This window comes from Rhipicephalus sanguineus, chromosome 11 (genome assembly GCF_013339695.2).
Source record: "Rhipicephalus sanguineus isolate Rsan-2018 chromosome 11, BIME_Rsan_1.4, whole genome shotgun sequence".
NCBI classification, from domain to species: domain Eukaryota; kingdom Metazoa; phylum Arthropoda; class Arachnida; order Ixodida; family Ixodidae; genus Rhipicephalus; species Rhipicephalus sanguineus.
The window spans coordinates 78,000,910-78,017,785 of NC_051186.1; the positions used below are offsets into that span (position 1 = coordinate 78,000,910).

General features: G+C 46.6%; 1 protein-coding gene across 1 annotated transcript in view; it reads right to left on the minus strand.

The window, feature by feature from the left end:
- LOC119375183 (DNA polymerase theta) overlaps nt 1-16,876 on the minus strand; it is an 87,049-nt gene that overhangs the window by 39,700 nt on the left and 30,473 nt on the right. Inside the window, exons 10-12 of the mRNA XM_049411189.1 lie at nt 14,774-14,901; nt 7,238-7,391; nt 3,432-3,613 (exon numbers count right to left, since the gene is read on the minus strand). Coding sequence (XP_049267146.1) covers nt 3,432-3,613; nt 7,238-7,391; nt 14,774-14,901 — 464 coding nt within the window. The remainder of the gene's footprint in view (nt 1-3,431; nt 3,614-7,237; nt 7,392-14,773; nt 14,902-16,876) is intronic.

The window sequence follows — 16,876 nt, forward strand, 5'->3', positions numbered from 1 at the left end:
GACCTGCCGAACAAGCACGAGGGCAAACCGTATGCTGTGGGTATAGCGAAGGGGCAAACGTGGAATGAGAAAGCAAACGTGAATACAGTCGAACCCGTTTATAAACGAACTCGAAAGTGTCGCGGAAAAGTGGTCGTTATATCAGTAGTTCTTGTGTATAGGACTCGCCCTTACAAAACGTGCGCTTAGCGGCCAAGCCGTTTTTTTTTCTTTGTGCACTTTATTAAAGTGCTAACAACCCCTTCGGTGACAAGCTAAGCCTTTTCGCGTCGTGAAGCGACGCCCGCTGCGTGCTCACGAGTGAATTAACCGCCTCTGCAATGAGCTGACACCGTTTCACCGAAGCGCGGTACCGCGACGTGGAGCCGGATCATCCCTGGCTAGTTGCGTGCAGCGCGTCGCCTACTCGGGTCGCGGAGTCACTGCCGGGCCGCTTGCTGTATGCCGTATGCGCAGCGTTTGTACGTTCTCGTGCTTGCTTCACTCCGGACCGTGCACGGGTGCGGCGACTAGACTCTTCGTTCAACGCGGCGAAGACAAGCATTTTGCAAGCAACGCGCACTTGACGTCTCCGCGATGCTCTCGCGGCCCTGCACGACGATGCGCGGCGCACTTGAGTTGTCACCTAGTCAAACACGCAGTATATTCTCGCTGTCAGTGCATCGACGTTTCTCGGTGCCCGCGCCGCTCAACAACAGCGAGCTACTTTCGTTTCTACAAAGCGACGCGCACTTTAAAGCGGTCTCGCACGACGCGGCGGCGGCGAACTTGCAAACGGCAGGCAGCATGGCGCGCTCGTACCGCCGTCAATCCGCAGTGTACGGCGTACGCCACACGCGCAGCCGAGCAGATATCTACAGATGATTGTGATAAGGTTGTCGGCTATAAGGCATAATGGCACGTTCATCGACGGCCGCCACCTCGCCTTCGCTCTTTCTGATGCTTATCCGCGAAGGCATCGCCGCACTCGGCGCGGAAGTTCGTAATCACCGATCGACCGGTCTCTGCCGTTACCGAAAAGACAGACGCTCTTTTTGCGGCACATTGTGGCGTCGACGAGTTTAGGGACACAGTGAACCTTTATGCGATGGAAAGTTATCGCGGTTATTACTTCTTGCCTTATGCCTTCTTGCATTCAAGGCATTGTTTGGTTCATCGCAGGCGGTCGTATGCTGCAGAGAACGGCGTCAGGAAAGGTTACCGTGCGAAAGCTGACCGCAAGGCTTCATGGTGCCTACTTTTTTTTCCCCCTCACTGCCATTCTACACTGAGAAACGCCTGGAAAGTGAGCGACCTTCGCTCGCAGCGTCCGAAATCTGCGTGCGGTGCTCACCGATCTGGGGTATCTTAGTCGCGAGTAAACTGAAGCGGGGCACAGCGCGAGCGCCGGGCGCCCGCTGTCACGCGTTCAGAGGCATGTGGGGTAACGTTTTTTCGCTGCGATAGCACCAGATTTTTACCGCGACCGTGTCCAAAGTGTTCGTTGTAAAAGTAGAAGGCTTTGAAAATGTTCGCTATATCTGGACGCAGCTTCATGGTTAGCATAGGAAAATCGTAAGTGCAACCCAAATATGGTCGGTTATAACCGATAGATCGTTATATGTGGGATCGTTATAAGGGGTTCGACTGTATTCATATGGGGACGAATTACCAGCAATGCTGTATTCACCTTTCTGCTGTGGAAGCCTGTACGCTCATTTTTCCGGCATAAGCTACTGCAGACAGTGACATTCTTCCTCAGACTCGTGGTTTTTGAATGCATTCTCAGCTTCTGCACAGTCATGCTTTTGCCACTTGTATTCGCATTGCTGCTGCCAACACCTCTCCCCTTTATAAGCTTTTTAGGGGCGAAGCTCCTTAAAGCGGCACCCGTTCGTCCCTCGTAGTTGTCGTAGTTGTAGTGCGTAACCAGTCGTAACGCTAGTACCAGATCTTGACCTCCAAGGTGGTGCCGGTGGGAGATTTTTCATGTGCGTTGTTGAACAATAAAAAATTCGCAGCGTGCGCGTTAACTAAAAGCCGAATTCTTCTGTCTCCCATTCCCCATTAGCAGCCATTGGCATGTTCCAGTAGGAAACGTTAGTAGAAGTAGCAGTGTAAGTGTTAGCTAAAAGCCGACTTCTTCTGTCTCTCATTCCCATTAGCAGCCATTGTTTACCTCCAAGGTAGTGCCTGGTGAGAATTCTCCTGTGCGTGATTAAACAATAAAATTTTGTTCAAAACGCCGTTGATTGATGAAATAAACCAACGAAAGACGCCAGATCTTTTCTAAAAGCAAAACGAAAGAACGCCAGATGTTTCTAAAGCAAAACGAAAAGACGCCAGCTGCTTAACGAAAGACGCCAGATGTTTTCTAAAGCAATGGTTTCCTAAACAATGAAAATTCACAGCGTACACGTAAAATTAAAGTGAGCTGCAAGTCGTCATAACTCTCATCGAACCTTTAGTATAAACGCGCACGATCTCACGTCGGTGATAATGTACTGGGCAGAATTCACGGAAGATTCACGGTTTACCGATGAACCTCCGCAGCTTCGCCCACTCACCATCATTCACTCCGTGGATATGCTGTGATTTTTTTCGCCAATGGGAATGCGCTGCGTTGTCTTGGCGTCTTGCCTCCTCTGTTTCTTGCAGTGCTCTACATCTTACTATGGCCCTGTCACCACACAATGCCAAGGCCAGCACCACCGCATGAGCGTGGTCCCCCAGATGCACTGTCTCTATTTTTTGCCTCCATTTTTTTGTGTATAGGTATGGACGTGAGCCACCCAGAATACCCCCCCCCCCTGGGAATCGCATGGGCTAGACTCAAACAGCTTAGCTGTAAAACAGCACGACACTCAACCACACGACCACTGGCACCAGCAGTGAAGCTTTGTTACATTGAAATCCTGGATAAACACGCTTCATTATGTCGAGGTAAAAAAATAGATGGAGTTCATGAACATGAACTTATAAAAATTTAAATAAATCGCTATGCGGAGTCTCATTATATTTAAGTTCGTTATACTGAGGTTCACCGTTCGGCAAACTCACTCGCGAGTCGGCTCACTCAGACTCAGATCAGGCCATGAGTCTGAGTGAGTCCGGGTGAATCATATTTTGGTGAATTTGAGTTTGAGCGAGAAATATTGGTGAATCTGAGTTCGAGTGAGCCCTCAGAGCAAAATATATTTCTCGAATGAGTCTGAGTGAGCTCCAATTTTTTTGCCGACCTATGCTGAGGTTAAATTGGGCTTGTTTAGCACTGTTAAACATGGTTACTTACAACTTGTATGGTCAAAACACTACAGACATTGCTTCACGTAGTTCTCTACTGCATTGCTACTGGCATAAATGCTTTGTCTCGAGCAGAACTTCCTCACCCACCACTACGAATAGTGTGTTTATTAGTTTATTAGTGTGTGCTGTCCCTGCACACCACTCACCTGCGCACCAAGGTGTCCAGGTGTGACCAGATACACCAGGTGTAAGTCACTGTCAAGGGCTAGGCAGCGCCGGGCACGCTCCAGCTCACCAACCATGCTGAGTGCATCGTCGGGTGAAAGGCCCGAAGCCAGCACGGCACGACCCAGCTGGCTGGGACAATAGCGTCGGTCCCCATCTTCCCCTGTCGAGGTTTAGAGAGCACAAGCTGGTTAATTAAGTGAATTGCCACAGCTTTCTTCACCTGCACATCTTGGTTGTTTTTTATTACCAATGATGTGCCATCCCTATTCTTTCACTAGGTGTGCCCCTCGGCAGTACACTGGTCATGATACTGGCATGTAGGTTTAAAAATTGTGGCAGTTATCACATACAAGCGAAATTTTCAGGCAAAGATATACTTTAGCCCGAGATATGCAATTTATTTTTTATTATTTGAAATAGTTTTTGAGGTAATATAGTACGAAAAATCGGTTTGCCCTGCTTTCCCATAATTTTATCAGTGAATATCTAGAAAAGTTTATATGGGCATGTTCTAGAACAATCGGAAATCACAAGATCATCACTGTAACTTTAGCTCTATTTACGTAAAAGTCATTGCCATGTGTATTGAGGTAGCTGGGAACCCCAGAACTTTTGTCGATTGTATATTGCCAAATAAATTTTTCATAAAAGATATTATAATTTATTAGTTTTATTGCGTGTAGGTATTCATAAGTTTTAAATCGCGACAATAAACATCGAAAGCTGACTACTGCATCAAAAGATAACGTGGGTAACAGCACAGCACTTAAAAGAAAAGTGCCTCTTTTTCAAGGGGTGCTTACACGCAAAAATGGTCATGAATCTGACTTTAGTGCGCAATAACAAAAATAAGCACTCATCAGAATGCGTTATTATTACAGCAATAGATTTTTTTCAACGTGTAGGATGTGAAAAAAAAAGTTACATAAAGTCTGTTTCATGGCGATATTTTGGTCCACAAGACCAGTGTCTCCCCTTAACGAACTGTCGAAACACAATTTGATATATACCAACAAACTACGTCGAGCATGCTCATTTGCGGCATTAGCACCCAACAATCGAGTCCCTGCCCGATGACAAGGACTCTGTCGAGATTGTATAAAAGGTCAAATAACCAGGAGCTTACGTATTCACAAGAAGATAAGTGACATTATTCCAAAAATGAAATAAAAAAGCCTGTCAAGGTGTTCCTGCACCCATGTACGCTTGCCTGTCACCTGGACGATAATCCATATTTTGAGTATTGTCTTGTTGGTACATACATAGACAAAAGTACACTCAGTGAATACACCAAATCTCCATTCCTTGGCAAAAGGTGAAACACACTCCTATAGACACTAAAAGAGCAAGGCACAAAAACACATTCTTCTGCATTTTGGTAAAGAAAAGTGTGCTTAAAAAGACAAGCAGAGGTTTTTCCTAGAGATAGAAGACATGCTTCTCGAACATTTGGTGGCAGAGGTGTGGAGCAACTAACAGTAGACTTTCAGTAATCGAAAATCTCTTAGACGAAACTGCTGCTTAAACGGAACAATTGCCCCTAATATGATTGGTTTCATACTTTGATAAAAGACCCCAGCTCCTTTCTCAGCAAACGGAACTCCTGTTAAACGAAACACATTCTCCTGGTCCCTTCAGGTTCCGTTTAACGAGAGTCTACTGTACTATGCAGTTTAAATGGAGACGCCACACAAAAAAGCACTCGACACAGCAAAAAACAAAGACATTCCAGCTGCAGCATTTAAAGCCAGCAATGCATGGATCTGGGACTTTACGAAGTAAAAGGACCAGTCTGATCTCTGTCGTCCAACTTTGTGCCAACGTCTGCGAGAGGAGTACGCAGAAAAGTTGACCATATTTCACTATCAAGAAGTGTAGAGAGCACGAGTACCTGTCCTCTCACACTGAAAACGCCAATAAAACTCCAGTTTGGAGATAAAGGTCAATCGCAAAGCAATGAGAATGCTTCGACATTTTTTCCACTGACATTTGAGATACTGTATTGGCTGAGCTACACAAAGTGTGCATCAATGAAAGAAGGGGGGAACATTAGGGGCTCATTTGTATGTTTAACACAATCTTAATAAAAACCAGCATAGCACTCGCGTGTGTCAAACGTCAGCGGACTCTAGCAAAACATGCGGCGAAACCCAGCGACGCATGACTATCTTAAGTTCTTTTTTCTTGCCTCTTATTTTTATCCTAATAACCAAGTGAAAAGCAGTAGCAGTCACCAAGTAATGGCAAAAACTCCTTCGTTTATTTTTATTTTTTCAGTACAAAAACAGTATAGGCAGAGGGAAAGAATAGCATCATTGTTTTCACAAAAGAGGCCAAAAGAGTGATGCACTGTAAATCAGTTATGCTTTGCAACACTACAGATGGGTGTAAACTACTGCCTTCTGTTGCTTCAGAGGAAATGTGTGCTCGCAGAGCAATTCTCTGATGGCACATTTGTTAGGGCACACGAGAAGGTTGGATGATGGATGAGCTGCATGAGAGACTGTTTGGGAAGAGCAAGCAACCAGGTGCAAGTCTTGACACATGTTTATTACTCGTCATCGACAGTTTGAAGAGACACCTTGACAGAAGGCATGCAGCAACAGCATCACGCGCGTGGAGCGGACTCTGCTGTCATATGTGGAAGTATGACCGGCATGCTTCCGCCACCGGACGTTTCCGTAAACTGACCTTTTAAAGGGAAGCTGACGTTGTTTTGCAATTTGGTAAAACTATGTGGTTAACAAGTAACGACATTATTGTCGACGATGTCATAATTATTTTCCGCACTTGATGCAGCAGGGAGCTTTAAAATACGCAAAAGAAAAGTTTGTCTTGCTCCGCCCATGCGAATGCGCCGAAAGTGTGGGCGTGGAGACGAACTAACCAGAACTATGCCACCTTCAGGACATTTGGCAGAGCCGAGCTGCACTCCGATGGAAGGAATTCCACCAGCTCACTGATCCGAACTAACTGCAAGAATGCTGTACATGTAACCGAGGCTCAACCAAGTACAGAGACGCCGAAAGTTCTGCAGCTGGATTACAATATCTGCCACAATGACAAACACCGGAGCGCAATGTGAACAAGCGTCTCTTCGTATCTTCAACCGTGGCCTCCGTGACTAGCTCCGGCAACGCGCGCAGCCGGAGCTAATCACGGAGGCCACGCTTCAACAGTGCCGCTGTTGCAGATGACGCGGCACACCAATGATGACGTTACTGCGTTCGCTTAGCGTCTCAAGAAGCCCTGCGGCTGCCGCCGCTGTTTTCTGTCAGTAAATTCTATTTGCGTTCACCTTTGAGAACTCTCATATCAGTTTTCGAATTAAGCAGGGATCAGATCATGATTACCCACCCCAAAGTGCTTCAGCTTCCCTTTAAGAGCGTGTTTCATAGTGCATACACCAAGTGGATGGCAATGACCATCCACGAAATGACTGCTTCAGCTGAAGAGGTCAGCCCTCGTGGAAGCACGCAAACTAGGACTCTCAAAGTGGGGTGCCATTTCCCCTAAGACTGTGGAGGAAAGCTTCAAGGTCATGGGGATATCCAACAATCTTGACGGAACAGAGGATGACCTCATCTGAGACAGCGGTGAGTGCAAGGGCACGAGTACAGAGGAGGAAGAGAAGGATGAGGACGAGGATTAACGCTCATGCAACCATGTGCTTTGGGTGCATACTACTAAACAACCTCAGGCGGTCAAGTCTACTCGCAAGCTCCTCCACTATGTTGTCCATGAATTGTTTACACATTTGAGTGAATGATAATGAATCACTCACCCTGAAGGTGGACGAGCTGGTGATCAACCAAAAATTGAAGTGCCCCGTCGAGGTCTTCTTTTGCTCCTCCGCCAGTGCAGAGCTGGTGCCGCAGAGTGCACTCAGTGTAGAGGCAGAGTTCCTCGGGCTTGCTTGCCACACCACTGGCCACCACCTGATCAGTGTGCAGAAAAAAAAAACAGTGCTGACGGCTACAAAGATGTTAAAAAGATCCAGAGGACCTATAAGCATATTCTTTTGAGATGAGAACATGAAAGCATTTCTTTCGGCTAGGCTGTTGTCACAGAGGGGTGCCGCGAAGTCTGCTGTGGTGATTCCCCTCTCCTACGTCTCAGCTGGATGTGGTTGCTACGGCATAGTGAAGCATGAGCCAAATGTCGCTGCCTTTTTCTTTTCTTCTGCAAGCTTGCATTATGTATGCATGGATTTGCTAGCCACCTTGGGGGCTTGCGCCGCTTTGCCAGTTACTGTGGCCAGAACACAAATTTTTCACAGGCATGACCTGTGATGCCTTTACATTAAGCTAATTTAATGTAAGTTAAGCACTTACATTAAACATGCACGTGTGTCAAAGAGAGATATACACAGACCGGCTGAGATGAGTGGTACACAAACTGACTGACAGATGAATCTCCATCTGTCTATTGCTGGAGGAGCACAAAATTTGCTGACATATGACTAATGTAGACATGTTAAAAAACATATTGGGTCCACTGGCAGGCAACCTTGATAGCATTTCCACATTGTCACGCAGTGAATGACAAGGTTCCTTTAGGACTGCATCTGGATTGCGTGGCTGTTACCCTGGAGTGAACTGTTTATCGTGCATCACCAATCAGACACGTTGACATGGGCTGCCATTATTTGTTTTTCTTCTTTCTGAATAATCAGTTGTTAGGAACTTTCCTGAGCGTTCATGTTGTTTGCCTGAGTACGTATGTTATGTAACAGAACAGTGTGCTGAAAAAAAAATGTGAAGAAAACTGGAAACTGCAGAAATCCAGCAACCCTTGTGTAGTACACACTAATGAGCATCTTACTGAGGCTGGTCTAGCCGTAAAAGTCACGATTCATTATGCATAGCACCTGGCCCATCATACAGCCTATCATACAGCCTCACAATGACTTAGATATTGAAGCGGTTATATCATATGCAGGCACAAGGATTTTGGCACAAAGCTTATCACAACATCAGGGCAGTCTTTGCAAGCCAGCTTATGCTAGGCTGCATGAAACTGCGCTCTTGATACTAAAAAGGGTCCCTGAAACACCATTTTAAGCCACCACAGAATGACCTTACTAAAGGAGCCCTGTTGTCCCACGAATTTCCTGCCACAAAAATTTTTCGAATCCGTCAACTATAAGATGACCGATTGTACAAGTCAAGCTCTTCTTTTTAAAGGGACACTAAAGGCAAATATTACGTCGGCGTTGATTGTTGAAATAGCGGTCCAGAAACCTTGTAGTGCTACTTTTGTGCCGAGGAAGTGCTTATCTTGAAACAAAATCACGTTTTAGTGGTGCGCATCGCAATAGCACACATCAAATCACCCGCCTGAAAGTGGTCTTTCTGACGTCACTGTTGCCGTGCCCAACGTTGCCCGCCTTTACTGCGCGGCGGCGTGCACCATTCGGGCATCCGGCAACATCACATGCATGCGGCATTTTGTCGAACTTTCTGTAAGAGCGACTTTCACAAGCGTGCAAAACACACACTGCAGTACGCAATACCGAAACTATCACTGAGACGCGACCGCGTGAGCAAAACCGGGCACCAGGCGAAACGCAGTTAGCCGAAAACGGAACCTTTGAACCACGCGCGCCGTTCCCCTTGGCGACGCCAAAGAGGTTCCTTTTTCCATGAATCAAACAGAAACGAACAAGCAGCATTTTATTACGTCTCCTCATGCACGGAAGGTTCTTCTTTTATTGCAGCTAGTTTGATTACTAGTGATTAATTGTAGTCGGACGCTCTCACTTCATCGGGATCATTTCCAAAATGTCCCACTCGTGGCACACATCATGTGATACATTTAGCTTAATTTCTCGGTAAGTAGGGCACTGCTGTTAATAATATTGGCATTTTAGACGTTGTCAGACATTGAGCTTTCACTCTGACATAAATTGTTATTTGCTTTTAGTGTCCCTTTAAGCGAAGCTTTTATGAGTTACAGATTTTGGTGGCGGCCTCTTGGTTCGCAGTAAGCCCGGCGCCGGCAAGCGTACACAAATGCGTGAGTACACAGATAAGGCCCTCAAAGGTGTGCCGGCCACATGTGTAATTGTACACGCTATTTTACGATAACTGATGCTCTGTCAACCATGGGCTTGTTGGCGAACAGCTGTTTCTCATACGACAATCTGATCTTTTATCAAGGTCACTTGTCATTTCATGCCACGTTTAATTATTGCCTTTCATTGTTTCACGCATGACCTTCACATACCTGCCAAGTTTGGAGAAACGAAATCCAGGAGATCTACTCAACGGGAGGGGGGGTATGAAGTATGCCGACCGTGGGGGGGGGGGGGGAAGTGGGGTACTGCGATAGCAATTATATGGACACTGTCAGCGGGATTTTGCGGTCGCCGCTGATCTGTACAGAGTCCAAACCGATCACATCGCTTACGCATCGTCTGTTTCACGTGCGAGTAAATGCGCGCTAGCGTTAGGGACGAACGCGGTGTAAGCAGAGATGAAACGACCCGGCCGTCACCGTCGCGCGAAGGGCACATGCGATAACATCGCTCCACATGCGAGGCCTGTCGTCGCTTGCTTACCAGTTATTTCATCGGGCAAGGGACCATAAGGGGCGCCGTTGAGACGGGGACGGTCGCGAGCGCTGGCGAACACGCTATCTCGACAGACATCGGTAACGGCTACCCTTTTAAGTGCTGGGCTCTCCACTTAAAGCAGTAGTGACACAAAATTATGAAGGCGAGATAACTTGTGGGATAGATTTTTGTGTACACAAACGCATCATCTAGGAAATATTAACGGCTGATATAACCTATAACACATTTAGGATCAATTTTTAAATTGCGTGTAGCGCATCTGTACGCGAAACGTCCCACCTCGCGTCACCGTGACGCACGGGGCGCGCAATGCACTTGACGCGCGAGGCAAAACTGGATTTCCGGGAGATTTTCTTATGACCCGTACAACCGGGAGAAACGTTCAAAATCCGGGAGTCTCCCGGGTAATCCGGGAGACTTGGCAGGTATGCCTTCATTGTTGCCTGTAGCAACAGAACCACTGCGCTGCTAGGCACTTGGGCGGAGGTCCGATTCACGGCATGGAGGAAGGAAAAAGTTAGGAGGGAGCAATCGCACAGTAGTACGACAGAAAGAAAGAAATGCAGCAGGTCAGGCACACACCTGCCAAGCTTCGCTTGCCCCCATTTTTCCCGATAGGGGAAGGACTCCAAATTTTTTTTCTTTGAATGTGTTGAACACCACTTCTTGCTCATAAATGCGCAGCTCTAGCAGCACCTCGTGGGGGCCACGCTACCTATGTGATGTGGCACATAGCCTTCAAGATCGTTCTTGCTGCGTAGTTGGTGATGACATTGCAAAGAAAAGAGCAAGCAGTTTTTGCCTGTTTTTTTAAGCGAAATTGTAAGTCCCCTGCTGCAGGCAGTGTGAAAGTGCTCACACGTTTACAGGAGTCTAGAGTACACATTGGCAAAGTTTTTTCAACAATGTTAAAGAAGTGTTTCAGGGTCCCTTTAACCCTTTGCGGTCCGTTGTCGGCCCCTGCTTGAAAACGCAACACGGCCGCAGCGGTCCATGGTCGGGCACTGCTGGACAAGTTCTTTCGCGGTTGATTCACGTGCTCGTTTTCTCACTACATTATGCGCCATCTGTAAAAGAGTAAGTAAACTTTTTTTTACTTGAGTTTTGAGTCTTTCAGTTTCGGACCGGAGTGGATGGAAGGTGGGAAAGAGTTTCGGACCACTAAGGGCTAATACACTGGAACCTCGATATAGCGAACACGGATATAACGAAATATCGGTTATAACGAAGTAAATGAAAAACAGTCTTGCAATACATAGTGTTAGGAATATACGTTTATAACGAATTTTCGGATATAACGAAGTTATTTTCATGTAAGATGCAACTTCGTTATCAGGTTTGAGTGTACCTATAACGAACACGGATATAACGAAATATCGGTTATAACGAAGTAAATAAACAATAGCCTCGGTAATAGATAGTGGTTCTAACATACGTTTATAACGAATTTTCGGATATAACGAAGTTATTTATGTGTCAGTTGCGACTTTGTTATTGGCCACGAGATCGAGCGGAGTCACCACCTGGCGGCTACTGGCTAATGCGCGCCTAGTGTGGATTGCTCCCATCGTCGTCTGCTAGCCACGTCGTGTTTGCATGTGCACGTACGTCCTGCACGTTCTCAAAGGGTGGTTTGTTCTGTTATGTTAGCGCGATTTTAACTGCTCGTACGTATACCTAACATGGTGTACAGAAGCAAATGGGCTTGCTCGGCGCATGCCCATTGTAATAAGATCAGTGAGTGCGAATTTCGAGAGGGCTGTGTATTGGTGTCATACCCTTCGTTCGCCGGAATCATTTCAGTGTTGATGCCACTTTCTGGCTCAAGCACATTGTAAAGTGCGCTCAGCATAGTCCCAAACATGAGGAGCATTAAATTGTGTGTGAATCCAGCGTTTTAGCGACTCGGTGGTAAACAAAAACGAGGCTCATGCACTTTCGCGTTGTTGTTAGGTGCATAACCGCGGCACTGTAGTTCCTGATGAGCTTTAGTTGCGCTTGAGATGTCCTTTTATTTTGGCAGAGACTGCTGCGCCGCGCGGTGCACGGCCGCTCCCCGCACAGAAAGACTCCTGTACCGCACGGAAGTGACGTCATGCGTTTTCCGGTTAGGCGCGTTTTGTTGTTAGGTGTAATAACCGCGGCACTGTAGTTCCTGATGAGCTTTAGTTGCGCTTGAGATGTCCTTTTTATTTTGGCAGAGACTGCTGCGCCGCGCGGTGCACGAGCCGCTCCCCGCACAGAACGACTCTGCACCGCACTGAAGTGACGTCATGCGTTTTCCGGTTAGGCGCGCCGTTTGACTATGCCGTGAATTCGCCGAGTCGGCAAGCGAGTATGCCTCCCCATCGGCCTCCCGTCAGCCGGACTTGCTGCTGCTGCGCTGCTGGTGGTCCTGTCTACAGGCCCTTTGATATTGGATGTTTGATGATCATATGCAGCTGGCTGCATCGGTTTCTCCGGCATCCGCGTCAGGAATGTTGATTTGCACGGCTTATCAAGGCTCGGATGACAGGACGTGGTCCCAGAACTGAGTCACTGCTTGGGCGCCTAGATTTCGAGAACGGCTCGTGGTGACGTACTCTATCGCGATGAAAGAAACGCGAACTGCGTAAAGCGTGGCTTTCGGCACAGTCGAACTTCAGCATGCTTTGAATATCGCTGGGCAAATCTGTGCTTTCGGCCGGCGTCACTGTAGCGCTAGAATATTGCTCCAGCTGGCGCTATCGCATTGCGTGTGTGTCCCGAGTACAAGACATGACTGGTAGATGATAACCATAACAAATAATGATGGACAAGTTTCCTGCCATCATTTTCCTAGCAGCTAGCAGTCACTGTTTCTCTTCGCCTCTTGTAGCCACGCCGAATATGCATCACGAAATCTTATGCAGCTCAGTGTACCGTTGGTACCGTCACCGCCTCACGAAGTAATCGGCAGACTAAGTCACTTCAAAATACTGAAGTGTCGCCATGATGCTCTAGGCCACACTGTACTTTAGGCGATCAGCACTTGATAAACGATGCCCAATGGCAACAGCCGACTGCGTTAGCCCACCTACCTACAAAACAGTGCCGCACAGTTTGTCTGCCTTGCTGAATAACACGGCCGGTGACAGCACAGCATGATTTACCTAGCAACGGATGAACAGCCGCTACGTGTTCGCACTTTGCGAAAAACCTGCAGTGCAGGAGCATTGGCCATCGGAGATCACAGGCTTAGTAAAAACACTTCGCAGCCGCACTGGGATTTCTTGTGCGTCCGGAGGTTCACACGAACTGTGCAACAACATTTATTTCATCATCAACCTTACCCTTCGCGACAAGCAAAATGAGGTGCTCGGTTGCAAGGACACTCTCACCCTCGACAACACCACGTATTTACATCGCAAACTAGAAAATGCAGTACTTCCAACAGCAACGCAACAATCTGCAGATCATCAAACTCTGCTGCACATCAATTTTCTTGCGGCTGCTATGTTCGCCTGCTGTTACCTTTAGCAGCGCCCCCTGGATTTAAGGTGGTTGCGATATGTCATTAATTAACAAATGTACATTAAATAAGTCGTCAAACACATTTTGTTTAATATTTTTGTAGGTTTAACACACTATAAAGTAATAATCTGTCCACTTGAGTTGTTTTACGTTTACTTTAACGAGGTGACGTCACTTCCGTGCGGTGCAGGAGCCAGTTCTGTGTGGGATCGGCTCCTGCACCGCGCGGCGCATGAGACGCTGCCTTTTATTTTACGGTCGTAGTCCCGCTACAGCGAAATATTTCTATCTAGTGAAGTCTGAGACCGGTACTCAAACTGTCCCTAAAAAAAACAGACAATGGAATGACACGGCAGTGATAAAACGGAGTTGCCGCGCGCAATTTTAACTTGGAGCAAAATTTATGCAGAACCATCCGTGTGATTAGCCCGACGGCGTGCTGTACACTTGTGCCGTATAATGTCATGCAAAACCTCGTCTTTTTTTTTACATGATGTTGAAGCGTTTGTGTGGAGTTGTTATAAATTGATGGAAGGTAGCGGACATTATATTTGAAAAAAAAAAGACACCTATTCACAAAAAAACAGGACCTTTGTTGCATCACTGTCGTGCACGTAATCAATTGATGAAAGCTCTGTGCTAAACTCTTACCTGCGTATGCGTATTCGCGTGAACAGTACTATTGAACTCATTGCACAGGAATATGGGCTGGTGTACAAATGAACAAGAAGTAAACACTTAATTAAGTAGTTCAGTCGTGCTACAGCAGTGCGCAGTACACAGAACACAAGCTAAACACGTACAGTGAAAACAACAAAAAACGTCAAATAGTGCGTAAGCGCAGGCTGTCATCCAGGGCGAGCATCCCTTTCATCGGCAGATTACGCTTCTCTCACTAGTAATAGGAACATTGGATGATCTTCATGCATCGATTCAACAATGAGGAGTGTATATATTACCCGTAAGCAGCAATCAACGAACTTTATTCGCCGACAATCTGCTGAAACTGCTCACAACGAAGCGCCGCTGTGTGCATTTGTATACGCGCCTCCGACCGCGTCTCCACACTAACGCGGCAACGCTACTGCCACCTATAGGTCGATCTCGCGGCCAATTATGAGGTGTAAGTGTAGTATCGTCACCATAAGCAGCAAGCTAACAGAGTTGGAAAAGATTTCGTTAGAGAATGAAAGCTAATAAATGAGTGGGCATACCTAGCAAGCTTAAATGAAGGCATAAAGAAGTACGCACCTCCAGCAACGCCCTGCGCAAGCTTGTGCTGCTGCCCGACAGGCAGGATGTGATGGGTTGTGCTTCGGCCCGACTCAGTCGCTGGGCCAGAGGTCGGTCCACGTCACGGCACATCAAGATGCTCTCGCCTGTCACAAAGTGTTGTTTTCCTTTAGCGATGCGTGGCATCAACAGCAATGCAAAACAGTGCACGACCACAACGTGCTTACAGAGCTCCACTGAAATTCACAGAAGTCCTTTGATGACACATTGTTATTCAACAATGGGTGCAATATTTTATGGCAAAAGATGGTGAAAAACAATGGAGAAACTATGGTTATGGTTGGGTACTACAGTAGACTCTTGTTAAACGGAACCTGAAGGGACCAGGAAAATATGTTCCGTTCACTGAGAGATGAACAGGGTTTTTTTTTTTTTTTCAATCAAACCGTCTTATAACAACATGATGGAAAATTTTGTTATCATTACAACCACAGTGTTGGCAGTGCACACACTAAACACTCTGTGTTAATTTCAGCTATTGAGGAACAACTAGTGATAAGCAAAGCACAAATCTTAGTCAACAGTTGAAATAAAAACGCATCTGCCTAAATCGATGCTACAGGAGTGCTGTTCCACTTGATCAATGATTTCCTTTTACCAGACCTCCCTTTCTCACAACATTCTACGTATGCAATTGAGACAAAAATTAAACGAGCAACTAAAGCCAGAGGTTAAACTGTTCCAATGCTACAGCAAAAAACTATGTAGAAATTGTTAAAGATGATTCTCAAAGTAAAGTGATGCTACCGAGGACTTCTGATTTGGAGCAATTTTTGGAGCAGCAAAATTTCCATTTTGGAGCACTTTGGAGCAGCAAAATTTTCATCTTGGAGCACTCTGGAGCAGAGAATTTTGCATCTGGGAGCACTCTGGAGCAGCGAATTTACATCCTGGAGTGCACTACAGAAGCATATTGCAATAACATTCAAGCACCGGAATATTACTATGGGGCTCTTATGAAGGCTAGAAATATTTCGATTCATTGCAAATCTCATGGAAAAAATCATCTCAGGAGAACTCCATACTTCACTCGCTAATGAAAAAATAGGGGCTCATGCAGTTGAGTGTTCTGAATTAACCTCTTCGGCGATTATTTTCGACACTAGCCAATAAACAGAATACGGGATCAATAAAAATTGTACTTTATGAAACAACACTCTAAATACATCTATGTGGTTGTCAGCAGACATTGTAGACAAACGCCGTGATGTACAGCAGCCTCAATGCCAAAGAGACACACTGTCCCTAATGCATTCCCCTAAGAAAACTCCAAGGCGAAAGCCAGGTTCTTTTTCTTCTCGATCGACGGGTTGATCCTCCCCCTCCTTCTCTGCAAGCTTTCTGCACCTCACCTGGTTTTGCGCTAGCTCCATGATCGGCGCACCGATTACGGAAGCAGTGCAAAACGACGATGTTGTGATGGCGTCATCACGTGACATCACGATATATGACGCCATGATGACGTCACAAGTTTTGAAGATCTATGACGTGATGATGACGCCATCAACATGATTATTTTTTGCATCAATCGATTGACGCCGCCGAAGGTCAATTTTCGTGTTTGATAAAGCATCTGATGCTTTCGCATTAATATTGCGTATTGAACGTTAACAACCTGGCCTTACATACCAAACTGTCCTCCACCATGTCACCTCCTTGCCATGCGCGAAACAGCTTCGGTTATCATCCACTTCACAGAGTGAAATGGCTCCTCAACTTTTTTTAAATGTTTATTGTGATAACAATTATATGGACGCTCTCCGCGGATTTTTGCGGTCGCCATTGCCGTAATTTTCTGTATAAAGACCAAATTAATAACATCACCACGCGCATTCTAGCCGCGGGTAAAAGCTCGCGAGCACTGGCGACGAACGCGGCTGAAGCGGAGATTAAACTAGCCGGCCGTCTGTCTCCGTCGCACGGACAGCGCATGAGATAACATCTTCCCGCGTGCGGGCCTGCCGTCGATTGCTCATCAAACAGAGAGGAAACGCCCCGCCCGTCTTTCGTAAGTAGCATGAAAGGACGCCAGGGGAGCGGGGGGGGGGGGGGGGATCGCAT